Source organism: Amblyraja radiata, chromosome 5 (genome assembly GCF_010909765.2).
Source record: "Amblyraja radiata isolate CabotCenter1 chromosome 5, sAmbRad1.1.pri, whole genome shotgun sequence".
Classification (NCBI taxonomy): Eukaryota; Metazoa; Chordata; class Chondrichthyes; order Rajiformes; family Rajidae; genus Amblyraja; species Amblyraja radiata.
Window position 1 is genome coordinate 3,361,855 of NC_045960.1, and position 25,063 is coordinate 3,386,917.

General features: G+C 44.9%; 1 protein-coding gene across 4 annotated transcripts in view; it reads right to left on the minus strand.

The window, feature by feature from the left end:
• The window catches only part of znf318 (zinc finger protein 318), a 77,288-nt gene that overhangs the window by 12,206 nt on the left and 40,019 nt on the right, over positions 1-25,063 (minus strand). For all 4 annotated transcript variants that reach the window (XM_033020515.1, XM_033020514.1, XM_033020517.1 and 1 more), the window contains one exon: positions 609-708. In XM_033020515.1, the coding sequence (XP_032876406.1) occupies positions 609-708 (100 nt within the window). The remainder of the gene's footprint in view (positions 1-608; positions 709-25,063) is intronic.

Consider the following 25,063-nt stretch of genomic DNA (forward strand, 5'->3'; position numbering starts at 1 on the left):
AAGATGCACTGACCCAAGTTCTGACAAGGTCAAATCTGCCACTCTTGATCAACAGCAGATTTTATCATGACCAATTTCCTCATCAATACCATCACGGTTTGTCATTGAGATAAATGATCCGCTTTGATTTCTATTTCAAGTTTTAACTGATATTTTCCCTCAACTCTCTCTTCATCACGGTATTTCCTGTGATAAAACTGTGTTAGAAGCAAACTGATTTATTGGTGTGGTCCTTACCTAGTCAATATGACGTAATCACACCAAATGGTTACCATTCCCTCCAAAGTAGGGCGCCCAGACTCCAAAATACATTCAAGGTGCACACTGCAACTGTGACTACTTTGGGATTCCAAATTCACAGAAATTCAGTTTTTCTTTAAAAAAATAACTACAAAATAAAACAATACTACAGTAGAGAAGGATGATGGTTGCAAATAGGCAGAAAATAAGTATTCTGGAGTTAACCACAATCATTTTGTGAAATGGACAAAGTGGACTGTTTTAAAACATCCAGTCAATGAAAGGATACCAAAAATAAATAAATACTTCCGTAGCAAAACACATCAAAAAAAAAAACACAGTGCAGCAAGCCCATTGCCAATTTCTACCTTGTTGTTTACAGAGCTTCAGCAACTCATTTTCAAGATATTCCAGCCGTTTCTGCCGAGATGCTTTCTCCTTCTGGAGTTTTTCCCTTTCTTCCAAAACCTGATGGAAATCAACAACATCAATGGCAATTAATTAATTAATTGATTAATATTGGCTGGCTATTAATATTAATATGCCAACAAAACTTCAGTCGAAAAAAAGTGTCAGTTATAAGAAGCATAAATGAAAATTGGATGAATAATTTAATTTTCAGGTTCAGAAATTAAGGCAAGATTAGATGAGTAGAAATAAGTTTCAATCTACTTGAAAGAATTGGAGCAACAAAGAGAAAGAAGGTAAAAGAGTTACAACAAAGGAAAGGAAAAAAATGGAGAACCGATGAAAACTTTCACCAAATCAACATTTGCTGAGAACACGACAAAGATATCAAACAACCTGTTCCTTTCACCTTGTGCTCTCTAACGAGCGCAAGCTCATTTCCTCAGTAACAACAATTACAAACATTCCATGTTCTCTACCGATACTGCCTGACCTGCACTTTGTGTCCGTTCTCTCTTCCTTTCTTCATATTTTCAACTCCCCCTCGTTACCTAGACCAGCGTCTCTCAACCGGGGTTTCCCCGGTACGCTAGGGTTCCGCGAGAGGTCACCAGGGGTTCCGAGATAAATTGTGATAAATAGGCTAATCATATGTAAATGCATTTTTGAGTCATTTTTGTTTTCATATTCGTAATTTTATTATATACGTAGGGCATACTCTTGGAAAATTCTTGGGTATTATAATAAAGTCTTCAACCTGTTATATTCACCCAGGACATAGAGGTACGCAGGATGACATTTGCTGGATGTACTCAGAATGTCACCAGAACATGCACCTAAGATAGCAATGACAAGGCAACCTGATGGAAAAAGGAAAATAGGTCGACCAAAACTCACATGAAGGCGAACATTCCAGAAGGAATTGGAAGCCCGGGACGCAAGCCTATTGAGGGTGGAAGACGTCGCACATACCGAACAGAATGGCGAAAGCTTGCTGCCCAATGCACTCAACAGTGTGGGAGGGCTCAACAGTGTGGGAGGAACAAAGTCTAAATCTAAAGTCTGTTATATCATTTTAAAGTAATTGTGCGCAGTTTTGGTCTATTGCGTGCAGTTTTGGTCTCTAAACTTGAGGAAGGACATGCTTACTATTAAGGGAGTGCAGCGTAGGTTCACGAGGTTAATTCCCAGGGATGGCGGGACTGTCACATGTTGATAGATTGGAGTGGCTGGGCTTGTGTACTCTGGAATTTAGGATGATGAGAGGGGATCTTATTGAAACATATAAGATTATTAAGGGTTTGGACACGGCAGAGGCAGAAAACATGTTCCCAATGTTGGGGGAGTCCAGAAACAGGGGCCATAGTTTAAGAATAAGTGGTATGCCCTTTAGAACGGAGATTAGGAAACACTTTTTCACAGAGAGTTGTGAGTGTGTGAAATTCTCTGGAGTCTGGTTCTCTGGATTCTTTCAAGAGAGAGTTAGATAGAGCTCTTAGGGATAGCGGAGATAAGGGATATAGATAGAGGGCAGGAACAGGGTACTGATTGTGGATGATCAGCCATGATCATATTGAATGGTGGTGCTGGCTCGAAGTGCCGAATGGCCTACTCTAGCACCTATTGTCTAATAATCATCTATATTACTAAAAGTCTCATCTTGGTCACTTCCTGTTGTTCTGTATATTGATTTTAGAAAAAACGCTGCCACTTACAGCTGTGATTTTTGGCCATCTTACTCAGTCTGCCGCCCCCCCCCCCCCCCCCCCCCCCCCCCCCGTTGCGCAGGACAAGAGGATTGTTCCCATCAATGAAAAATAAAAGAGTTATTAGTGTTTTAAAAATGGTGAGATTCTCTCTCCTGAAGGCCATGCCCTTTCCGGAGGAACTATAAAACCCGGAAGTGTTGAGTGCCTCAGTCAGTCTCTGCAAGCCAGGGGAGCGAGAGGGTCACGTCTCTCAGTCGTCAGTGCCCTTAATGTGGTTTGAAAATATAGTTTGGAAATGCTAAAGCTGTGTTGCCTTAGTTTGGAAATGCTAAAGCTGTGTTGCCTTTGGTTTGGAAATGCAAAAGCTGTGTTGCTTTTGGTTTGGAAATGCTAAAGCTGTGTTGCCTAATTAAAGTTGCCTTGCCTAATTAAAGTTGCCTTGCCTTCTATATAATTAAAAGTCTAGTCTTGACCACTTCCTGTTTGCGCTTTATTGATTTTAGAAAAAACGCTACCACGTACGCCTGTGATTTTGACCATCTTACTCAGTCCCCCTCCACTCATCAGGTGAGGATTTTTCCCATCGATGAAAAATAAAAGTTATTAGTGTTTAAAAAGTGTTGAGATTCTCTCTTCTGTCAATCACGCCATGAAGGCCACGCCCCTTCGAGTGCCCCTTCCACCTCCCCCCGAGGGACTATAAAACCCAGAAGTGCGGGCGTGGCTCAGTCTCTGCATGATGGAGGAGGGAGAGGTCACGACTCGCTGTCTTTAGTGCCCTGCTTGAAATGGTATGAAACTGCACTTGAATTTGATAAGACATAGAAACATAGAAAACAGGTGCAGGAGGAGGCCATTCGGCCCTTCGAGCCAGCACCGCCATTTATTGCGATCATGGCTGATCGTCCCCAATCAATAACCCATGCCTGCCTTCTCCCCATATCCCTTGATTCTACTAGCCCCTAGAGCTCTATCTAACTCTCTCTTAAATCCATCCAGTGATTTGGCCTCCAGTGCCCTCTGTAGCAGGGAATTCCACAAATTCACAACTCTCTGGGTGAAAACGTTTTTTTCTTACCTCCGTCTTAAATGGCCTCCCCTTCATTCTAAGACTGTGGCCCCTGGTTCTGGACTCTCCCAACATTGGAAACATTTTTCCTGCATCTAGCTTGTCCAGTCCTTTTATAATTTTATATGTTTCTATAAGAACCCCCCCATCCTTCGAAACTCCAGTGAATACAAGCCTAGTCTTTTCAATCTCTCCTCATATGACAGTCCTGCCATCCCAGGGATCAATCTTGTGAACCTGCGCTGCACTGCCTCAATCACAAGGATGTCCTTCCTCAAATTAGGAGTCCAAAATTGTAGGCAATACTCCAGATGTGATCTTACCAGAGCCCTATACAACTGCAGAAGAACCTCTCTACTCCTATACTGAAATCCTCTTGTTATGAAGCCCACAATGAAACCCATTCGGCCCACAATGTCCACACTAGCCCTCTGGAAACCAGACCCTTCAGCCCACAACACCCATACTAGCGCTCCAGAAAGCCCCCCCCACCAATATTGGTGGAGAGGTGGAATATTGCGTTGCGTGTGTGATGCTGGGACCCAACGGCCTTTAGTGGTCAGTGGACAGGAGTACAGACGAATGCACGGTCTCCATCAGTCCTGTCTGTATTTCCTGGCGTGCAGGTACAGTCCCTCATTCACCCACGTTATTTAGTAATTTCTTCCCATCATTTAGGGATGTATATGAATTTTAAAAATGGAACCATGCTTATGTTTATTTTTGTTAGTTTATCCAAATTTTAATTTAATGTATGTTTTTGTTAAGTTTGTTTAAAACGTGTTGTTTTCTCTCCCTTTCTCTTTCTCTCGCTCCTCCAAGGTTAGTACTTCGGTTTGCCTTTATTTGCTTCAGTTTTGAACAAGCAGTTTGATTTCAGTTTTTTTTTTACATTGTCAATAAACTTGAGAAAAACACGAGTTATTTTTTGCTTAAACCAGTTATCAGAAAAACCTTCCTCCGCTCAGTTCGCATTAACCAACCGGATCTCCCGGCGGCTAGGCACTTCAACTCCCCTTCCCATTCCGAATACGACCTTACTGTCCTGGGCCTCCTCCATGGCCATACTGAGTCCCACCACAAATTGGAGGTGCAGCACCTAATATTTCGCTTGGGTAGTTTATACCCCAGCGGTATGAACATTGACCTCCAATTTCAGGTAGTCCTTGCTTTCTCCCTCCTTCCCTTCCCTAGCTCTCACACAGCCTACTGTCCTCCACCTCTTCCTTTCTTGTTTCCCCCTCAACCCCACATCAGTCTGAAGAAGGGTCTCGACCCGAAACGTCGCTCAATATTCCTTCGCTCGATAGATGCTGCCTCACCCGCTGAGTTTCTCCAGCATTTTGGTCTTCCTTTAATTTTTCCAGCATCTGCAGTTCTTTCTTAAACTTAGCAGAAAAATATATTATGTTTGCCGTATGAGCTTTAGGTTTATGAAAGAGAAAGAGGTTAAAAAAGATATATGATAATTTTTGGAGGGGTTCCCTGAGACATTAAAATTATTTCAAAGGTACTGCAAGAGTAAAAACGTTGAGAAATGCTGACCTAAACTAATTACTCCCATGCCATCAGGTTCCATTTGCCCATCACCCAGTTATCCACCTAACTTCTCCTCTGGTTTGCTCTTCCTATCCCCTCCTCCATAAATCTGGTTTATTTGCCCACCATCGTTTCCCTATCTGGTTCTGCCTTTTACTTACCTGTCTACCCCCACGCTCCACCTCTCAATTCTATATGTTTGATCTCCCCCCCACCACACTATCTATTTGTACCTATCACCGACCGGCCACGACACTCCACCGTCCCACTACACCTGGAAAATTCCATTCCCCATATCCGGTTCTACCTATTACATACCAGCCTCTGCCTCACCTGTCCCTCCTACCTACTGGATATCTTGCCTCAGCACACTCAGACCTGATCCAGAGTCTCACCCAATATGACGACTACCCCATGGCCTGCTAAGTTCTTCCAACTGATTACTTGATGTTACACCACTATGCCAGGTCAAAAAACTCTTCATGCTGCCATACCTTTACCTCTGGAAACTATTAGCCAGACCTAAGTGTGGCCTAATGAATGTTCTATAAAATTATAACATATCGCTACTCTTATATTTATGCCATGGCCGATGAATACAAGTCCCACATGCCTTCTTCGCTATCCTCTTTACCTGTGCTGACACTTTCAGGGATCTACGGACTTGTACTCCAAGGTCTCTGTGTTCAGTAACACTCTGCAGAGACCTACCATTTACGGTGCAGGTCTTACCTTGTTTATCCTCTAAAATGCACTATCATGCAACTTAAATGAAGTTCATCCCCCATTTCTCCACCCAATGCTCTAGCTGATCAGTATCATGCTGTAGCCTTAGACAACCGCTCTTATTATTTACCACCAATTTTCATGTAATTTGCAAATTTTCTTTTCATAAGCATACATTCACATTCAAGATATAAATCTATATTGTAAACAACAGTCCCAGAACCCTGGAAGTACACCATCGGTCACAGACACCCAATCCGAAAAGCCATTATGCTCTGCTTCCTGTCACAAAACTAATTTTGGATTCACTATGCCAAGTTGCTTGGAATCCCATGCACTCCAAACGTTTGGACCAACCAGGCATGCAGAATCTCGCCAAAGACCTCACTCAAGTTTATGTAAACAACATCTATCACACTGCCTTCCTCAACATACTTAGTTTCTCTCTCAAAAAATTCAATCAAATTAGTGATAAAACAAAGGAGTGCAGATGCTGGCTTACAGAAAAACACACAAAGTGTTGAAGCAATTCGGTGGGTCAGGCAGCATCTCTGCAGTACATGGATTGGTGACATTTCGGGTTGGGGCCCTTTTTCAAACTGAAGAGTCTTTGTGTCTCTTTTTTTTAAAACAAATTAGGATACAGGGTTTCCCATTAACAAGGCCATGATGACTTCAGTTTAGAAGGGTCTCGACCCGTAAGGTCGCCTATTCCTTCACTCCATAGATGCTGCCTCACCCGCTGAGTTTCTCCAGCATTTTTGTCTACCTTCAGTTTTATTTCTCGTCTTTCCAAGAGCAGACAAATCTTGTCCCTTAGAATTTTTTACAATAGCTTTACTTCCACTGATTTAAAGCTCACTGACCTCCAGTTATCTGGTTTATCTTGGCCCTTTGTTGAACAACGGAACAACATTTGCCTTCCTCCAGTCGTCTAGTCTTAAGGCTAATGAAGATGCAAACATTTTGGTTACGGACCCAACAATTCCCCCCCATGCCTCCCAAACTAGCCTGGGACATCTCATCAGACCCTGAAGGTTTATCCACCCAACAGCTCGTCCTTCTCAGTGCGACTCTTTTACTCCTAATATATTTATAAAATACCTTGGCATTCATCTTAATCTTGTTCGTCAATAATATTTCATTTATTATGAAATGATTAGGAGGCCCTTTTTTGTCCTCCTAATTCCTTTATTAGAAGTATTCCACATTCTTCAAATCTCCTCAAGGGCCTCTGTAATTCAACAATTCTCTTTTCCCAAGAATTAGCATAATTAATCACTTTTTAAATGCATCTCATGCCACCACATCCTCTCTTTAAGGGGATCAAAAATGTTGATTTTGAGGACAGGATGGTATTTTAACTTTACAGATTTGATAATGGATTTTCACAGCATGCCTTCAACTGAAAATAGAAAGGAATTGCATTCTAGTTGAGGATTTATCATTGGATACTTTATTTTTGACGTGCTTCCAGAGTTACGCATCATTTTTAGATTCCAGTTCAAATGAAGTTCCAATAATTAAATTCCTACAGTAAATGTCCATTTCCATAATTTTATGAATATACAGTCAGGAATGATATTCACCTCCAGAAAAAAAGTAGGAAGTATTGGCCGGGAGTCCAGGAGGCCGGCTAAGTTCCCGGCGGGGTCCAGGGGCAGCGCTGGGAGTTCAGGGGTCAACTCAATTGGGAGTTCAGGGGGCAACATCCCCTGAAGCTCCTGCATTTTCAATAAATTGAAAGTGATTCCCAAGCTTTCTGCTGGTAGTTTACAAAACAGAAGCTTAGAATTTTTCTAAAACATAACCAGTAAAATAACTCCTAAAAGATAAATATTTCATGAAATATAAGGACAGAAAAATTGATTGATAAACCAAAGACAAAAGTAACATTACCTAAACTCTAGTTTGACTTCCTCTTTGCCTGACACTTTATTTTTGTAAACTTGCACAACATGGCTTCCCTGTGCTTCTTTCTTGCCAATTGAGGTGCTAACATGTTCTTTTCTCTTGGCATATGCAGCCTTCTTCTGCTTCAGTAAGGGAACCTGGTCGGTGATTTGCCGCAACGTCTCTCGGAGACTGCTTCTGATTGGCCGCAGAGTGATCGGCGCATTATGTGATTGGACGTAACACCCTTGGAATCAGCAGCTGATTGGACGGCAGGAGACCGATTTGTCGATTGGACGGGAATTTTAAGAGAAGCTGGTCGGTGATGGGAAGAAACGCCCTTGGAAACAGCGGCTGATTGGAGAAATATAGGCCGAAGCGGATTTTAAGGGAAGCTGGGTCGGTGATTGGATTCACACCCTCAGAGACAGCGGTTAATTGGCCGCCAAGTACGGAGGGCATTATATGATTGGACTCGACGCCCTTGGCTACAGCCGCTGATTGGACGGCATAACAAAAGAATCGGAAGAAAATCATGCCTGTATACAGTCTACACTAATCATGTCAATTGTGAATAGGTCTACAGGAAGACAAAAACAGAATTGCCATTTACATAAGTCTTCAGACATGGTCTAAAAGTGCCAAATATGCCAAAAGTGGCATATTAAAACCTCCAAAATATCGTTGAACAATAGATCTTCCATCCATTAACCCACATTCAGGTTATGAAAAAGGCCTCAAATAATGGCAGACTTCAGACACAGCTGCAGTGCCCTCCATTATGTTTGGAACAAAAGACCCATCATTTATTTATTTGCCTCTGTACTCCACAATTTGAGATTTGAAATTGAAAAAAACATCACATGTGGTTAAAATGCACATTGTCAGATTTTATCAAAGGGTATTTTATGCATTTTGGTTTCACCATGTAGGCATTACAGTTGTGTTTACACATAGACCCCCAGTTCAGGGCACCATAATGTTTGGGACACATGGCTTCACAGGTGTTTGTAATTGCTCATGTCTGTTTAAATGCTTCCTTAATGCAGGTAATACAGAGCTCTCAGCACTTAAGTCTTTCCTCTAGTCTTTTCATCACCGCTGGAAACTTTTATTGCTGTTTATCAACATGAGGACCAAAGATGTGCCAATAAAGTCAAAGAAGCCATTATGAGACTGAAAAGTATAAAACTGTTACAGACAGTAGCCACACCTTCTACTTACCAAAATCAACTGTTTAGAACATCATTAAGAAGAGAGCACTGGTGATCTTAAGGCCCTGTCCCACTTACGTGTCCGTGGCACGCAAATTACGCAACCTTGTCGTCGCGTTGAGGCGCACGGGCATCGTGTGGCCGCGCGGGGCCGGTCCCACTGGAGGGGTATGGAGTTGTGCGTGTTATCGCGCGGCGCTCCGGGATTTTGAAGCGAACAAAATCTTCATGCGCCCGCGTCCTGTCACGTAACTGACGGCCAGAGTGGGACAGGCCCAAGACCCTGGCGCGATGCAACTTCTCACCTTCAACAGCAGAAGCAGGCAAACGATCGCCGAACTCAGTCTGGGGCTCACAGCCATTGCAGATCCGGATCCGCCCCCACTAATATTCCCAGAGCGGGGCCAAGAAGATTGAGATAGACACAAAATGCTGGAGTAACTCAGCGGAACCGGCAGCATTTCTGGAGAGAAGCAATGGGTGACGTTTCGGGTCAAGACCCTTCTTTCAGACTGAAGAAGAGTCTCGACCCGAAACATCATCCATTTCTTCTCACCAGAGATGCTACCGGTCCCGCTGAGTTACTCCTGCATTTTGTGTCCATCTTCAAATGACGTCACGCGCTCTAGATGGCTGTGCGGGCGCATGAAGATGCGCGCGACTCTCACGGGACCGTCGCGCCTCAATAGACAATAGGTGTCGGAGTAGGCCATTCGGCCCTTCGAGCCAGCACCGCCATTCAATGTGATCACGGCTGATCATCCCCAATCAGTACCCTGTTCCTGCCTTCTCCCCATAACCTCTGACTCCGCTATTTTTAAGAGCCCTATCTAGATCTCTCTTGAAAGCATTCAGAGAACCCGCCTCCACCGCCCTCTGAGGCAGAGAATTCCACCGACTCACCACTCTCTGAGAAAAAGTGTTTCCTCGTCTCCGTTCTAAATGGCTTACTCCTTATTCTTAAACTGTGGCCCCTGGTTCTGGACTCCCCCAACATCGGTAAAATGTTTCCTGCCTCTAGCGTGTCCAAACCCTTAACAATCTTATATGTTTCAATTAGATGCCCTCTCATCCTTCTAAACTCAAGAGTGTACAAGCACATCTGCTCCATTCTCTCAGCATGACAGTCCCGCCATCCCGGGAATTAACCTTGTAAACCTACGCTGCACTCCCTCCATAGTCCTTCCTCAAATTAGGGGACTAAAACTGCACACAATACTCCAGGTGTGGTCTCACTAGGGCTCTGCACAACTGCAGAAGGACCTCTTTGCTCCTATATTCAATTCCTCTTGTTATAAAGGCCAACATGCCATTTACTTTCTTCACTGCCTGCTGTCCCTGCATGCTTACTTTCATGGACTGATGTACAAGGACCCCCAGACCCCGTTGTACTTCCCTGATTCCCAACTTGATGCCATTTAGATAGTAATCTGCCTTCCTGTTTTTGCTACCAAAGTGGATAACCTCACATTATAACCAATGCCATTTCCTTGTTCCCCATAATAAATTGACCCTTTTCAGTCTTCAAGGGTCCAACTTTGGTCCTAACTAATTTTTTCCTCTTCACATACCTAAAGAAGCTTTTACTATCCTGCTTTATATTCTTGGCTAGCTTACCTTCGTACCTCATCTTTTCTCCCCGTATTGTCTTTTTGGTTATCTTCTGTTGTTCTTTAAACATTACCCAATCCTCTTGCTTCCCGCTCATCTTTGCTATGTTGTACTTCTTCGCGTTAATTTTTACACTGTCCCTGACGTCCATTGTCAGCCATGGTTGTCCCTTTCTCCCCTTGGAATCTTTCTTCCTCCTGGGAATGAGCTGATCCTGCACCTTCTGTATTATTCCTAGAAACACCTGCCATTTTTGTTCCACTGTCATCCCTGCTAGTGTATCTTTCCAGTCATCTTTGGCCAGCTCCTCCCTCATGGCCCCATAGTCCCCTTTATTCAACTGCAACACTGAGACCTCCGATCTACTCTTCTCCCTCTCCAATTGTAGATTAAACCCGACCATGTTATGGTCACTGCCTCCTAATGGCTCATTAACCTCGAGGTCCTTTATCAAATCCGGTTCATTACATAAGACTAAATCCAGAATTGCCTTCTCCCTGGTAGGCTCCAATACAAGCTGTTCTAAGAATCCATCACAAAGGCACTCTACAAAGTCCCTTTCTTGGGGTCTAGTACCAACCTGATTTTCCCAGTCTACCTGCATGTTGAAATCTCCCATAACAACCACAGCATTACCTTTGCAACATGCCAATTTTACCTCCTGATTCAACTTGTGCCCTATGTCCAGGCTACTGTTTGGGGGCCTGTAGATTAGTCCCATTGGGGTATTTTTACCCTTACAATTCCTTAGTTCTATCCATACTGACTCCACATCTCCTGTTTCAATGTCACACCTTGCAAGGGACTGAATTTAATTCCTCACCAACAGGGCAACCCCACCTCCTCTGCCCACCTGTCTGTCTTTTCGATAGGAGGTATACCCTTGAATATTTAGTTCCCAGCCCTGGCCCTCTTACAGCCATGTCTCAGTAATTCCCACAATATCATACTTGCCAGTTTCTAACTCAGCCTCAAGCTCGTCCACTTTATTCCTTATACTTCGCGCATTAATATACAGCACTTTGACCTCTGTATTCACTTCCCCTCTCGCACCGCTCGCAATTGGCCCTGACCTTACTCTGTTGTCCCTTCTTGAGCTTTCCTTCCCATTAATTCGAGAATCTTTTGTAATTTTTCATGTAGTCACTTCCTCTTCAACTCCATCTTTATACTCCCAATTTGTCAATCCCTCCCCCCCACTATTTAGTTTAAACCCGCACGTGTAGCCCTAGCAAACCTGCCTGCCAGAATGTCAGTCCCCCTCCAGTTAAGGTGTAACCCGTCCCTTTTGTACAGGTCACCTCCGAACCCAGAAGAGATCCCAGTGGTCTATAAATCTAAATCCTTGCTCCCTGCTCCAGCCCCTCAGACACACATTCAGATCCCCTATCTCCCAGTTCCTGTCCTCACTAGCACGAGGTACTGGAAGCAATCTAGAGATAACCACCCTAGAAGTCCGGCATTTCAGTCTACTTCTCAACTCTCTGAACTCTGTTGGAGAACCTACTTCCTCTTCTTTCCGATGTCGTTTGTGCCTACGTGCACAACTACTGCCGGCTGTTCACCTTCTCTCTCTCGAATGTTCCGAATTCGGCTCATGACATCCTGAACCCTGGCACCTGGGAGGCAACAGACCATCCTCGCATCTCGTCTGCCGCCACAGAATCTGCTGTCCGCTCCTCGGACAATGAAGTCACCCACCACTAGGGCTCTGCCCGATGTCGGTCTCGCCGGTCTCGCCCCATCTCTAGGATTGGAGCCACCGACGTGTCCACCGCTCGGACTGGAACATTGTCTCCCCAGACAGCTCCCAAGAGGGCGTACCTGTTTTCATTAGGCACAGCCAACTGGGTCTTCTGCACTCCACAATTTTCACCTTTTCTTTCCGTCACACACCTTTGTTCTTCCCGTATCCTCGGCGTGACTACCTCACTGTAGGTCCTGTCCAGGAAAATCTCGTTTTTCCGGATGGCCCTGAGGCCATCCAGCTGCTTCTCCAGTGCCTCAACAGTCCTTTAGGAGCTGAAGCTGGACGCACTTGCCACAGTTGTAGCAACCAGAGGTTCCCTGTGTCCCTGGGCTCCCACATTCTGCAAGCCTTACACTGTCTCATCTGCCCCGACACGTGTTCTCCGTGCTCCGTCCTCTCGAGCTTTATGCGTTGCCTCCTCTCCTCAGCCTCCTCGCCGAAGACTCTCGAGCCAAAGACTCACACTTTACTCACAAGCCAAAGACTCACACTTTACTCACAAGGCCACTCCCTCAGTGCCGCTCCTTAAGAACCATCTTGCTTATATTGACTGAAGAAGGGTTTCGGCCCGAAACGTCGCCTATTTCCTTCGCTCCATAGATGCTGCTGCACCCGCTGAGTTCCTCCAGCAATTTTGTGTACCTTGCTTATATTGACTGATGAATTGCCTAATTTACAAAATAAATTCCACAGTTTTAAATTGTTTCCCCCCTCTGATTCACTTCTAACTCTCCTTCCACTCGGGCAAGAGCCAATCACAGCTTTATCCTGCTTCTCTTCAAAATCCACAGAAGCTCTGAGTTAAGTCTGCCTGCTTTACCTCTCTTTTTAAACTGTTTTCTCCCTCTGACTCACTTCTAACTCGCCTCCCACTCGGGCAAGAGCCAATCACAGCTTTATCCTGCTTCTCTTTGCTGCTGTCTCTTCAAAATCCACCTCTGAGTTCGCGTAATTAGCGTGCCAAGGACACGTAAGTGGGACAGGGGCTTTACTAATCGCAAAGGGACTGGCAGGCCAAGGAAGACCTCCATAGCTGATGACAGAAGAATTCTCTCTGTAATAAAGATAAATCCCCAAACACCTGTCTGACAGATCAGAAACACTCTTCAGGAGTCAGGTGTGGAATTGTCAATGACCACTGTCTGCAGAAGGCTTCATGAACAGAAATACAGAGACGACACTGCAAGATGCAAACCACAGGTTAGCCGCAAAAATAGGATGGCCAGGTTACAGTTTGCCAGAAGTACTTAAAAGAGCAACCACAGTTCTGGAAAAAGGTCTTGCGGACAGATGCGATGAAGATTAATTATATCAGAGTGATGGCAAGAGCAAAGTAAGGAGGAGAGAAGCAACTGCCCAAGATCCAAAGCATACCACCTCATCTGGGAAACACGGTGGCGGGGGGGGGGGGGGGGGGGGGGGGGGTTATGGCCTGGGCATGCATGGGTGCTGAAGGAACTGGCTCACTTATCTTCATTGATGATTCAATTGCTGATGATAGTAGCATAATGAATTCTGAAGTGTATAGACACATCCTATCTGTACAAGTTCAAACAAATGCCTCAAGACTCATTGTTTTCGTGTTCAAAAGGGAAGTGCAGATGCTGGAATATCGAAGGTACACAAAATTGCTGGAGGAACTCAGCGGGTGCAGCAGCATCTATGGAGCGAAGGAAATAGGCGACGTTTCGGGCCGAAACCCTTCTGGGTTTCGGCCCGAAAATGCCTCAAGACTCATTGGCAGGCAGTTCATTCTACAGCAAGACAATGATCCCAAACATACTGCTAAAGCAACAAAGGAGTTTTTCAAAGCTAAAATGTGGTCAATTAATGAGTGGCCAGGTCAATCACCCGATCTGAACCTAAGTGAGGATGCTTTTTATATGCTGAAGAGAAAACTGAAGGGGACTAGCCCCCAAAACACGCATAAGCTAAAGATGGCTGCAATACAGGCCAGGCAGAGCATCACCAGAGAAGACACCCAGTAACTGGTGATGCCCATGAATCGCTGACTTCACGCAGTCATTGCATGCAAAGGATATGCAACAAAATAGTAAGATTAAACGAGAACTTAACAGTTTGAAGTTTGATCTTTATTTTGTGAGGAGTAACGTTGAGGGATTACGTGAAGACCCCGCCAGTACGCATGCGTGTCAATCTTCAAAGCAGCGGTGTGAAATCACAGACAACAGTAAATGAACTGAACATAGTAAGATTAGAGAAATAGGATACCAGTTTAACTTTATGATCGAGGGTGGGCGTGGAGGGCACGTAATCCCTCAACGTTATTCCTCACAAAATAAAGATCAAACTTCAAACTGTTAAATTCTCGTTTAATCTTACTATTTTACTTCGGAGTCACGTGAGTGACTACGTGAAGATTTTAAAGCTCTGTGATTTCATGCCGTGGAAACGAGTCCAGGCGTCATACACTGCATCAGTAGGCCAATGATGAGTGAACATTAAGAATGCATTCAGACATGACATAGATATAGACATGTTGATGCTATTAATGAACAATAGTGGCAATAGTAACCTCCCTCAACCTGGAGGAAGTATGAACCATACCTAACATAGAGTTGGCAAATACCCCTGATCTGGCAATAGGTTTATTCTGAATATATGGACAGATCAATAGTTTGACCATCCTGCAACCGCTAGGATGGGGTCCATCCCTGCTGCTGAGGTATAGCGGTCCTGGTGGAGTGAGACTCAATGTCAATGTACACTCCTGTATATGCCAGACCCATATAACCATCTGGTGAAGGTTCGTAGTGATTCCTTCTAACGAGGTTTTATGTAACTAACAATATAGCTTGACATACTAGTGTAGATGCGTGATCACACGCAACCCAAGGTCCATGGGATATGCAACATCTAGTTCGGTCTTGTGTCCCTGTCTAATCTGCTTGACTAATCATAAACAAAACATGTTATTATAGCCCGCAGATATGGTCATCCTATCCATTGTAGCAATGACTGGACCCGTTGCGCTGTAGTCAGCGCCATGGCATAATCACTAGTACGTGAGTATGACCATGGACAGGGATGTTGCTGGTGCCCATCGATGAAGTGACGTAGTACAATGTTAACAACCCATATCTCTGCGTCCCTATGCCTGGGAGGTTTTAAGTTGACGACACCTTCATATTCTAGATGTCAGAGGGTGAGACCGGACAGAGTGGTTTATGTTCTCCGCATTCAAGTGATGAGGAGGTACTTCAGGCACAGTAATGGAATATTAACTTAATGCTATAATCCCATAAAACTGAATTTCAATGTGTCAGTCATCCGTGCCGTGTTAAACGTAAGGAAGCATAAACAATGCTTCCCATCTCCTATGCAGATTGCTGCTATTTGGTGCTATCCCTGCAATCTGTAGTGAGCACTCCTAATGCTTATGGTTTGACAACCCGAGCTGCAGGAACGATCTCTCAGAGTCTGTAAGTCTATGAATTGATTATATTATGCAGAGGATGGTTTCAACATCACAACTGAGCCAGCATCTTTTTTATCCGGAAATAACCATGTAAGGTTTATGCTCATTCTTCGCCTCAGCGGGAGCCATATGTATATAACCCAGGCAGGCACTATGAAAACGCGGAAGCGGGAATCTTGCAGAATTTTGCAAGACCCGTCTATTGAGGCCAAATGGAGGAAGACATAAAGAACATTCCTCCCTAGTGTAGCGAGAATGCTCCCTTCGCCACTAATATGCCTCGTTCAGTTGATTGAGCCTGGATGCAAGCATCTCAATAGTTAGTGTTCCATTGATCCACAATGTTATTAAGTACTTTGCGATCACACATTCATTCTGTGTCATTGATTTTGCATAATAATACACCAGTGCTAAATGCGGTTTGGTAAAACTATCACTGGATACTTTGATTTGATTGTACCTTTGTGATTAACATATACTCCCACCAAAGTGTATCACCTTGGACTTGTGCATGCAGTTTATGCATATCCACACACCCTATAATGCACAGAATGCACCTGGTGTCCATTGGCAGTTGATACCGTGACTGAACACTTGATAACTCATGCTAATCCCATCTGCCTCAATAACTAGAGATGGTATTAGTAAATTACCCATCTTTGGGCAATAGCATCAGTTTGGGCTGGACTGAAAATTTGCAGATGAGAGGTTTTAGTGGAGCAAGGCTGTCCATCATTGTGACTGATAGTTTCAGCTAAAAATAGCATAGGTCTAATTTTTTGTCTCAGAGCTGATCCCAGACAAATAAATGGATGATTGTATCCCAATAATCAATAGTTTCAGTTGGTATCAACTTAATTTAAATTTAACTGGACGGGTGTGAACCAATTTCTCAAATATAGCTATATTGCTGATAAGGCTAATGTTCAATATCATCCAGATTGGCCAGGTAAATAATCTGGAAACTGGAGTTAGCCCATTTTGCAACGCCACTGAGTGCATCATTGCCTCATCCAGTTAAATTTCAAATATCTTCAACCCTGTGAGCGGATAAACTAATCTTATGTTATCCCAAACCAGTGTAAATAATCAAACCAGTTTAATATTACCAACTTGTATCCGTGACAGGAGACATCATCGATGTGGTTCCATACCTTTATCCGTATGGGAGGACTTATGCAACCCGACCCAGGAGCTGCCTCAAACATATGTGCATGATTTTGCACCTGCTCCTGGGAGGTAGAGGAGCTCGAGTACGGGGTTGACGCATCTTCCAGGAAGGCCGTTCTGGGCTGTGGCCTAAAAAGACCTTTGTCCTGGTTGTACGGCCTTCAAGCTTTCACCAGCTTCAGTTCATCATGGTTGGCTGGTGGGTGCGTAGGGGTGCTGCCGTCGAAGATGTGAGGTCTTGCGTGATGATGTGGCCTTCCTGAACCCGACGGCCACTCGTCGAGCTCCTGCTGCTGGTAGTGTTGTTCCTGCACCCCCTGCACACTTGTGGTATCTTCAGCCAAACCCCTGTCTTCAGAGTCAGCCCAGAAGTGACTCCTAATGCTCCCCTCTGTTGAAGGAGATGCATTATGCAGCCCTCAATAAGGTGCTGCCATGGGCGTCCTAGTGACTAGACTTCCATATACTGGCATGTCACATTGGAGCTTCTGCTCCATCAACCGCTCCATGCGGGATATACGATCACAGTTGCTCCCGCCGGCGGTGATTCTTCACAGCCCGACTCGTCCGAGTCTTCGGCCTGTCCGACTTCTGCTTGGCCTTCCCGCCAGTCTGTGGTGTCGATTCCGACTGTGCAGGTGCCAGGTCGGAGACTGCTGATCAATAGCGATCCAGGTGCAGTCTACCGCTGCTGACTGCCCGCAATTCCGCGGTCCTCCGCAGTCAGTCTGGATGCGGTCCATTCCTGTAACATATTCTCACAAAATAGCACAAAACGACCTTTGAGTCCTTTTTAAACCTTCTGCTGCGGGGCAACGCTCCTCCCGAGCCTGGTCTCGTGGTCGTAGTTTGTTACAGCTGGGGTTCCCTCTGTGGTCCTTGTAGAAAGGCTTCCATTGCGGTTTATTTCTTTCCCCAAGCTTTTTCTCCGCGGTCCCTTATAGGAGGGCTCAGTAGGTGACTTACCGCCATCCGCTCCTCGCATCTAGCAGTCTACGGAGCGGGTTCTCCAGGTGCCTCCGGCACCATATGAAGCCGCTGGCTCCACCGCCAGCGGCTCGAAGGAGCGCCACCCGCTCCCCGTGTTCCGCGGTCTCCAGAGCGGTTCAGCAGGTGCCCCCGGCACCAATATGAAGCCGCTAGCTCCAATGCCAGCGGCTCGAAAGCGAATTATCGCCCCCCGCTCCCCGTATTCCACGGTCTCCGGAGCGGTTAACCAGGTGCCCCCGGCATCAATATGAAGCCGCTGGCTTCACCACCAGCGGCTCGAAGGCGAATCCACCGCCGTCCGCTCCCCTGTAGAGGTTCCTGCAAGAAGATTTAAACCTGAAAGTTTTTTTTTAAAACTTACCTCAGGTCTGTTGCTGGCAGGAGAATCACGTCCACCCTGCCAGTCGTCACGCAATGCGATAGACGATATGACATGCATGCGTACTGGCGGGGTCTTCACGTAGTCACTCACGTGACTCCGAAGTAAAATACTAAACATGACTACTTTCATTTACATGACATTGCTGTGTCCCAAACATTATGGTGTCCTGAAATGATGGTGGGTGGGGACTATGTATTAATATTAATATTAACACAGCTGTAATTTCTACATGTTGAAACCAAAATGTGTAAAAATGATCTTTATTAAATCTGACAATGTGCACTTTAACCACGTGATTTTTTTCTATTACAAATCTCAAGTTGTGGAGTACAGAGGCAAATAAATAAATGATTTGTCTTTGTTCCAAACATTATGGAGTGCACTGTATATCGACAATATTATTGTTTTATTACCACCCCACCTAAGCATCATTAGGTTTGTTTGCAAATTGCAAGCATTTGATGAAGCTTTTGGACTGACGTCTTCCCATTGGACAGATTAAAATGACAATTTTTTGGACAATGCTGAAAATACTCAGATCAGTCTGCATCTGCAGAAAGATAAAAGGTCTTAGACTTGATTATATTTATTTAGTTTAGTTTAGAGACACAACATGGATACAGGATCTTCAGCCCACCAAGTCCACGTTGGCCATTGATTACCCGTTCAGATTCAGATTCAGATTCAATTTTAATTGTCATTGTCAGTGTACAGTACAGAGACAACGAAATGCATTAAATCCGTTCACATTAGCTCTATGTTATCCCACTTTCCCATCCACTCCCTGGACACTAGGGGCAATTTACTGAACCCAATTAACCAATTAGGCTTCTTGAAGTTCAACAACATGGCGGTGGCGGTCGTTATCGCAGTGCGGCCGCGGGGAAGCGCAGTTGAAAAGTCGCCGTCACAGGGGACGACCTCCTCTCCGTATCCCCCACCGATCGTCTGTCACGCTGGTGAGTGCGCTGCCGACCCTCTGCTGTTCAAATCATATCCACATACCTGTGTTAACTGTTATTTTATCTAACTCAACTGTTTCCACTGGCACTATATTCTACACTCTCTGTTTGTTCTGCCTTTTATACGTGTGTTTGGCTTGATTGTATTCGCATACAGTATTATCTGTGGATTGGATAGCAAGGAAATAAAAGCTTTTCAGTGAAGATAGACACAAAATATTGGGGTAAAGGGCCTGTCCCACTTACGTGTCCATGGCATGCAAATTACGCGACTTCGTCGTCACGTCGAGGCGCACGGGCATCGTATGGCCGCGCGGGGCCGGTCCCACTGAGAAGCGCGGAGAGGTATGTAATTGTGCGCGATATTGCGCGACACACCAAAATTTTGTAGCGAACAAAATCTTCGCGCGCAAACGGCCTGTCACGTAACTGACGGCCAAAGTGGCACAGGCCCAAGACCCTGGCGCGACGGAACGTCTCACCTCCAACAGCAGCAGAAGCAGGTAAACGATCGTCGAGCTCGGCCTGGGGCTCACGGCCGTTGCGGTCCTGATCCACCCCTACTTCTACTCCAAGAGCGGGGCCAAGAAAATTGAAGATAGACACAAAATGCTGGTGTAACTCAGCGGGACCGGCAGCATCTCTGGAGAGAAGCAATGGGAGACGTTTCGGGTCAAGATCCTTCTTTCAGACTGAAGAAGTCTCGACACGAAACGTCACCCATTGCTTCTCTCCAGAGATGCTGCCAGTCCCGCTGAGTTACTCCACCATTTTGTGTCCATCTTCAAACGACATCACGCGCTCCAGACAGCTGTGCGGGCGGGACCGTCGTGCCTCAACGTGACCACGAGGTTGTGTAATTAGCGTGCCAAGGACACGTAAGTGGGACAGGGGCTTAACTCAGCAGGACAAGAATGATTCCTTCTTTTCAGAAATGCTGCTGTTACTCCAGCATTTTGTGTCTATCTTCGGTGTAAACCAGCATCTGTAGTTCCTCCCTACACAAAGATTTTCAGTGTTCTCTGGTACAAAAGACAATAATAAACCTAAATGGTTTGCTGCCGAGTATATATTTGACCAATTCTTCTGATAAACAGTTCAACATCTGATTTATCTACCTGCAAATGTCACAGGCACGGGCCGTCAGGGTAGGCAAGGTAGGCACTGCCTACCCTGACTAAAATTATGAAATGGCAATTATTCAATATAAATAGTAAAGGCATGGGAGAATTATGCCTATCTAAGAGATCAATCTCTTAGGTAGGCATAATTCTCCGTGCCTTTCAACCGCAGCACTTGTAACACGGGAAGCTCTGTGCAGCTCGTGCCGTCAGTGCTGCCTGAAGCCGTCAATTTCAAGCGGGGCTGAAGGCAGCAGAAATTCTGCCTTTGCAGTACTGCGCATGCGCAGCAGCCTACTGCGCATGTGCAGCGCGAGTTTCTTAGCGGGATTTTCAAATATGGATTGCTATTATTTTAAGAGTATCTTAGGAAACAAAGAGTGAAGAATGGACTTCATGTACCAATAACGTGGTACGTACATTTCTTGGTGCTTTATGTTTTTAAATACCGGATTTCCCGGGGTGGGGGAAGAGCTCCTTTCACAGCGTTTGGGGAGTCTGGTCTGGGGTAAAGTTGCGGGGAGGGCAGGAGCGTTGTGAAGGAGAGGATCGGGGCCAGTAACACACTTGCGACGCTCCGGGCACGGAGCCACCGCATTGCGGCCGGGGAGTGAATTAGCTCGGGTGGCTGTGAGTGGCCGCTGGGACCGGACAGCCCCTTCTGCCAGTCCCCACTCACCTCTGGCAGTGCTCTCCGTCTGAAAACCTCTCTCCTGCCGCTCGCCGGCTTCCCGCAAATCTTTAAATTCCGACAGCCCCTTCACGGGACCAATTGAGGTTACTCGGCTGTGGGAATTTAAGGATTTGCGGGAAGCGGCTGACATGAGCAAAGCCGGCAGGTGAGAGGTGTTCTGTCGGAGAGCCCTGCCAGAAGTGAGCGGGCCAGCAGGAGGCATTGAAGTGGCGGCCAGTTCTGCTGTTGGGTCCCAGCACCCGCTCGCAGTCACCCGAACTGCTTCCCTCCCCGGAAGTGGCGGCTAGTTCTGCCGTCTGTGCCCGGAACACTGCGGCAGCGGTGAGTGAGTTACTGACATGATCTCTGACCCCCTCCTTCTCAACGCTCCTGCCCTCCCCGCAACTTTAACCCCTGACACAGACTCTCCACACGCTGTGAAAGGAACTCTCCCTCCAATTGGTCCCTTGAATTAGTATTGTCATTCAATAAGATGACAACTGATTCAACGTCCCGGTGTGCTCCCGTTTTTCCCACCATCTCTCCACCTGCCTTCATCCTCCGTCCCCCACCCATTCAGTAATTAAAAAATGAAGTAGATTTAGAAGCCTTGGGAAAATTGAATTGTTACTTATTTTTATTTTTTACAGAGAGAACAATCTGCGCATACGCGGCTTAAGATTTTTTTTTAATGCCGACTCACTGCCTACCTTGAGTAATTACTCACGGGACGTGCCTGAAATGTCATAACCTCCATCATCAACAACAAGGTGGCAGGCACATGGGAACACAACCACCTGCAGGTTCTCCTCCAAATTAAACACGGCTCTGATATGGAAATATTGCGCCATTGCCTATTTATCATAGCCAACACCAGGACATCTGCAGCAGTTCATTCAAACTCATAATAATGTTCCCATGGGCAACAAAGCTCAAGGGCAATGCCAGTAAAATCAATTTTCCTAAAACAAAATCTGAAACTTTCCGTACCATATCAAAAACCTTGAAAATTTTCTCATCTCCCAAATCCATACTCCTTTCCTGAAACTTCAAATACAACTTTTTCCACGTTTCCATTCCTGTCCCCCTGAATTTACCCTACTTCGTTATAAATCTGTCAGTCAAGATGAATCATTCCTTCTTGCTCTGCTTTACCGCTACCCTTTTGCACAATTGACTTTATGCATTATTTCTTTTTTGAACTTAAAGTGTAATTTATGTGCAATTTTACATAATTTGTTTTTGTGTCTTTGTGTGAGCTTGTATGTCTGTGATGCTGGTGCTGCAAGTTTTTTTGTTGTATCTCACCATAATCCTGCATTTGACAACAAACTTGAGCTTGACCACACCTTCCGCACCTTTTGACCAGCTAACTGGGACTGCCTTCACTTAGTTCCACAATTACCATCATCATAACCAGAGCTTCTTGGGCAAAAGTTGCATAAACCAGTTAAGTCTTCCTCTAAGACAGAGACCCCACAGATTCCTTTGGAATAACTAGGGAGAGAATAGGGCCACTTAATAAATTTATCATGTCATCTACTGTATGTGTGGACCACAAGAGATGGACAAGATATCAAGTGAATATTTCACATCTGTATTTACTGTGGAGAAGACAATGAATGCTAAGAAACTCAGTGTAGTGATGTCTTGAAGAGAATCCACATGACAAAAGATGTGATGCTGCAGGTCTAAAAAAGCATAAAGGTGGATTAAGGTCTGATAACTGATCGCGTGTCCAAGGACATTGTGAGGAATTTAGGGAAGAAATTACGAGGCCTTTGGCAGAGATACATCCATCATCGATAGGCACAGGCGAGGTGCTGGAAACTCTGGAGTGGCTAATGTTGTGCCTCTATTTAAGACCGGAAAAAGCCTGAAAACTATGGATCGATGAGCCTGACATACTGGTCAGTAAATTATTGGAGACAATTCTGAGAAACAGGATCTATAAACAGTTGGAAAGGCAAGAATTGATTCCGAATAGTCAGTGTGGCATTTTGCATGGGAAATCACATCTGACGAATTTAATTGAATGTTTCAAGAAGTGACCAATAAAACTGACAATTACAGTGTAGTAGACGTTGTCTATGTGGACTTCAGCAAGGCATTTGATGAGATTACATAAGGTAGGCTGGTCTGGAAGTTTAGATTACATGGTGTCCAAGGTGAGCTAGCCAACTGGATACAAAATTAACTTGAAGGTGAGTGATGAAAGGTCTGGTAGAGGGTTGTTTTGTGACTGGAGGCTCGTTACGAGTGGTGTGCCACAGGGATCAGTGATGGGTCCACTTTTGTTCATTATTTATATTAACGATTTTGATTTGAACAGAGGTGACATTGTCAATAAGTTTGCAATGATTCCAAAATTGCTGGACAGTGAAGGTTACCCAAGATTACAATAGAATCTTGATCAACTGCGTCAATGGGCTGAGGAATGGCAGGTGGATTATAATTCAGATAGATGCAAGTTACTGTATTCTGATAACAAAATCTCGGATAGGATTTGTGCAGTAAATGGCAGGACCATTTAGGGAATGGTTATAGGGAAATGACTATAGAATGACCTATAGGGAAAGTTACATAGAACTTGAAGGGAGCACACAGATAGATGGGGTGGCGAAGAATGGGTTTGCTCTTCCTTGGGTCTAGAATTAGGTATGTTACAATACTTACCTTCAGCGGCGCTGCAATTCTGCCACTGGCCGTGTGTGCGCTTTTGGCGCGTTTGAGGGGCAGGGTAAAAACGCGTTTTTTTTTCTTACCTTGTCCTGGATTATATTTGGTTGGAGTGCAAGCTTTTGTTGAAGAATCGTTCCGACGGGCAATCTGTCTATTTTTATTTTTTAAATCGTCCGACTCGTTCAGCGCTGGATTAATTTTAAAATCAGCTTCTAAAGCCGTCAATGCCGACAACGGGGACGGATTTCATGTAGGTGACAGGTAAAAGAAAGCGGTTTATTTTTATGTATAAAAGTGGTCCTTAAGATACCTTTAGTTCACATTTTATGTTGCGAAACGGTGATTTAGTCCCCATACCAACCGGCAGTGTTTTCCATGCAGATATGGGGGATCTAAATCACTGCAAACCGCAACATTCCAAATGGTCGCGTTCCAGAAAAACCCACAGGCAAGTTGATTTAAATGGCCATTAATTTACAGGTATTAAACATTAAATTCCTTCCTTGGCCTATAAATCTATGACAATGAGATTTAAAAATTATGTTATATTGTGAATTCTTGTGTGAATGTTATTTGGACACTTAGGCTATTTAAAAATGTTAATCTATTCTTAAGAAATTGATGATGTTTAGATCTAGTATTGAATTTTGTAATTAGCTACAATTAGGTAACTAACTAATTAATTATATGCTTTAATTTCAAGTCATCTAAGTAAGATTGTTTCATATTTGTTTCAGAATGCTTCAATCTATAATAACTGAAAATTTATTTTAGTTCTCTTAATTTTTAAGAAAGTTATGGGCTTTTGACTGTCCTCGATCACAGCTTTTGTGTTAATCGGTGCCAATCAGAAACCTTGGATGAACTTTGAGATCCGCACTCTCCTGAAGTCCAGACACAGGGCATTCACCTCCAATGATACAGTGGCCTACATGAAGACCAGATACGACCTTGGTAAGGCCATCAAAAAGGCCAAAAGGGACTTTGCTCCAAACTGGAGGACGAGACAGATGTTCGGCAGCTGTGGCAGGGTCTGAATGCAATCACCTCCTACAAGGCAAAACCAGGAGGCAGCTCGAATGCCGGTGTATCATCACCCTGACGAGCTCAATCCGTTTTACGCACGCTTTGACAAGGAGAATACTGATGTGCCCTCCCGATCCCCCATTCGCTGTGATGGCATTTCAGTCTCAGTCACAGAGGCCGATGTCAGGAAATCCTTCAGAGGGGTGAACCCCCGAAAAGCACCTGGACCTGATGGTATACCGGGTCGTGTTCTAAAAACCTGTGCGGACCAACTGGCGGGAGTTTTTACGGACATTTTCAACCTCTCACTTCTGAGGTCTGAGGTCCCCACCTGCTTTAAAAGGGCATCAATTATACCGGTGCCCATGAAGAGTAAGGTGACGTGCCTCAATGACTATCGACCAGTGGCACTAACGCCGGTGGTGATGAAGTGCTTTGAGAGGTTGATCACGGAGCAAA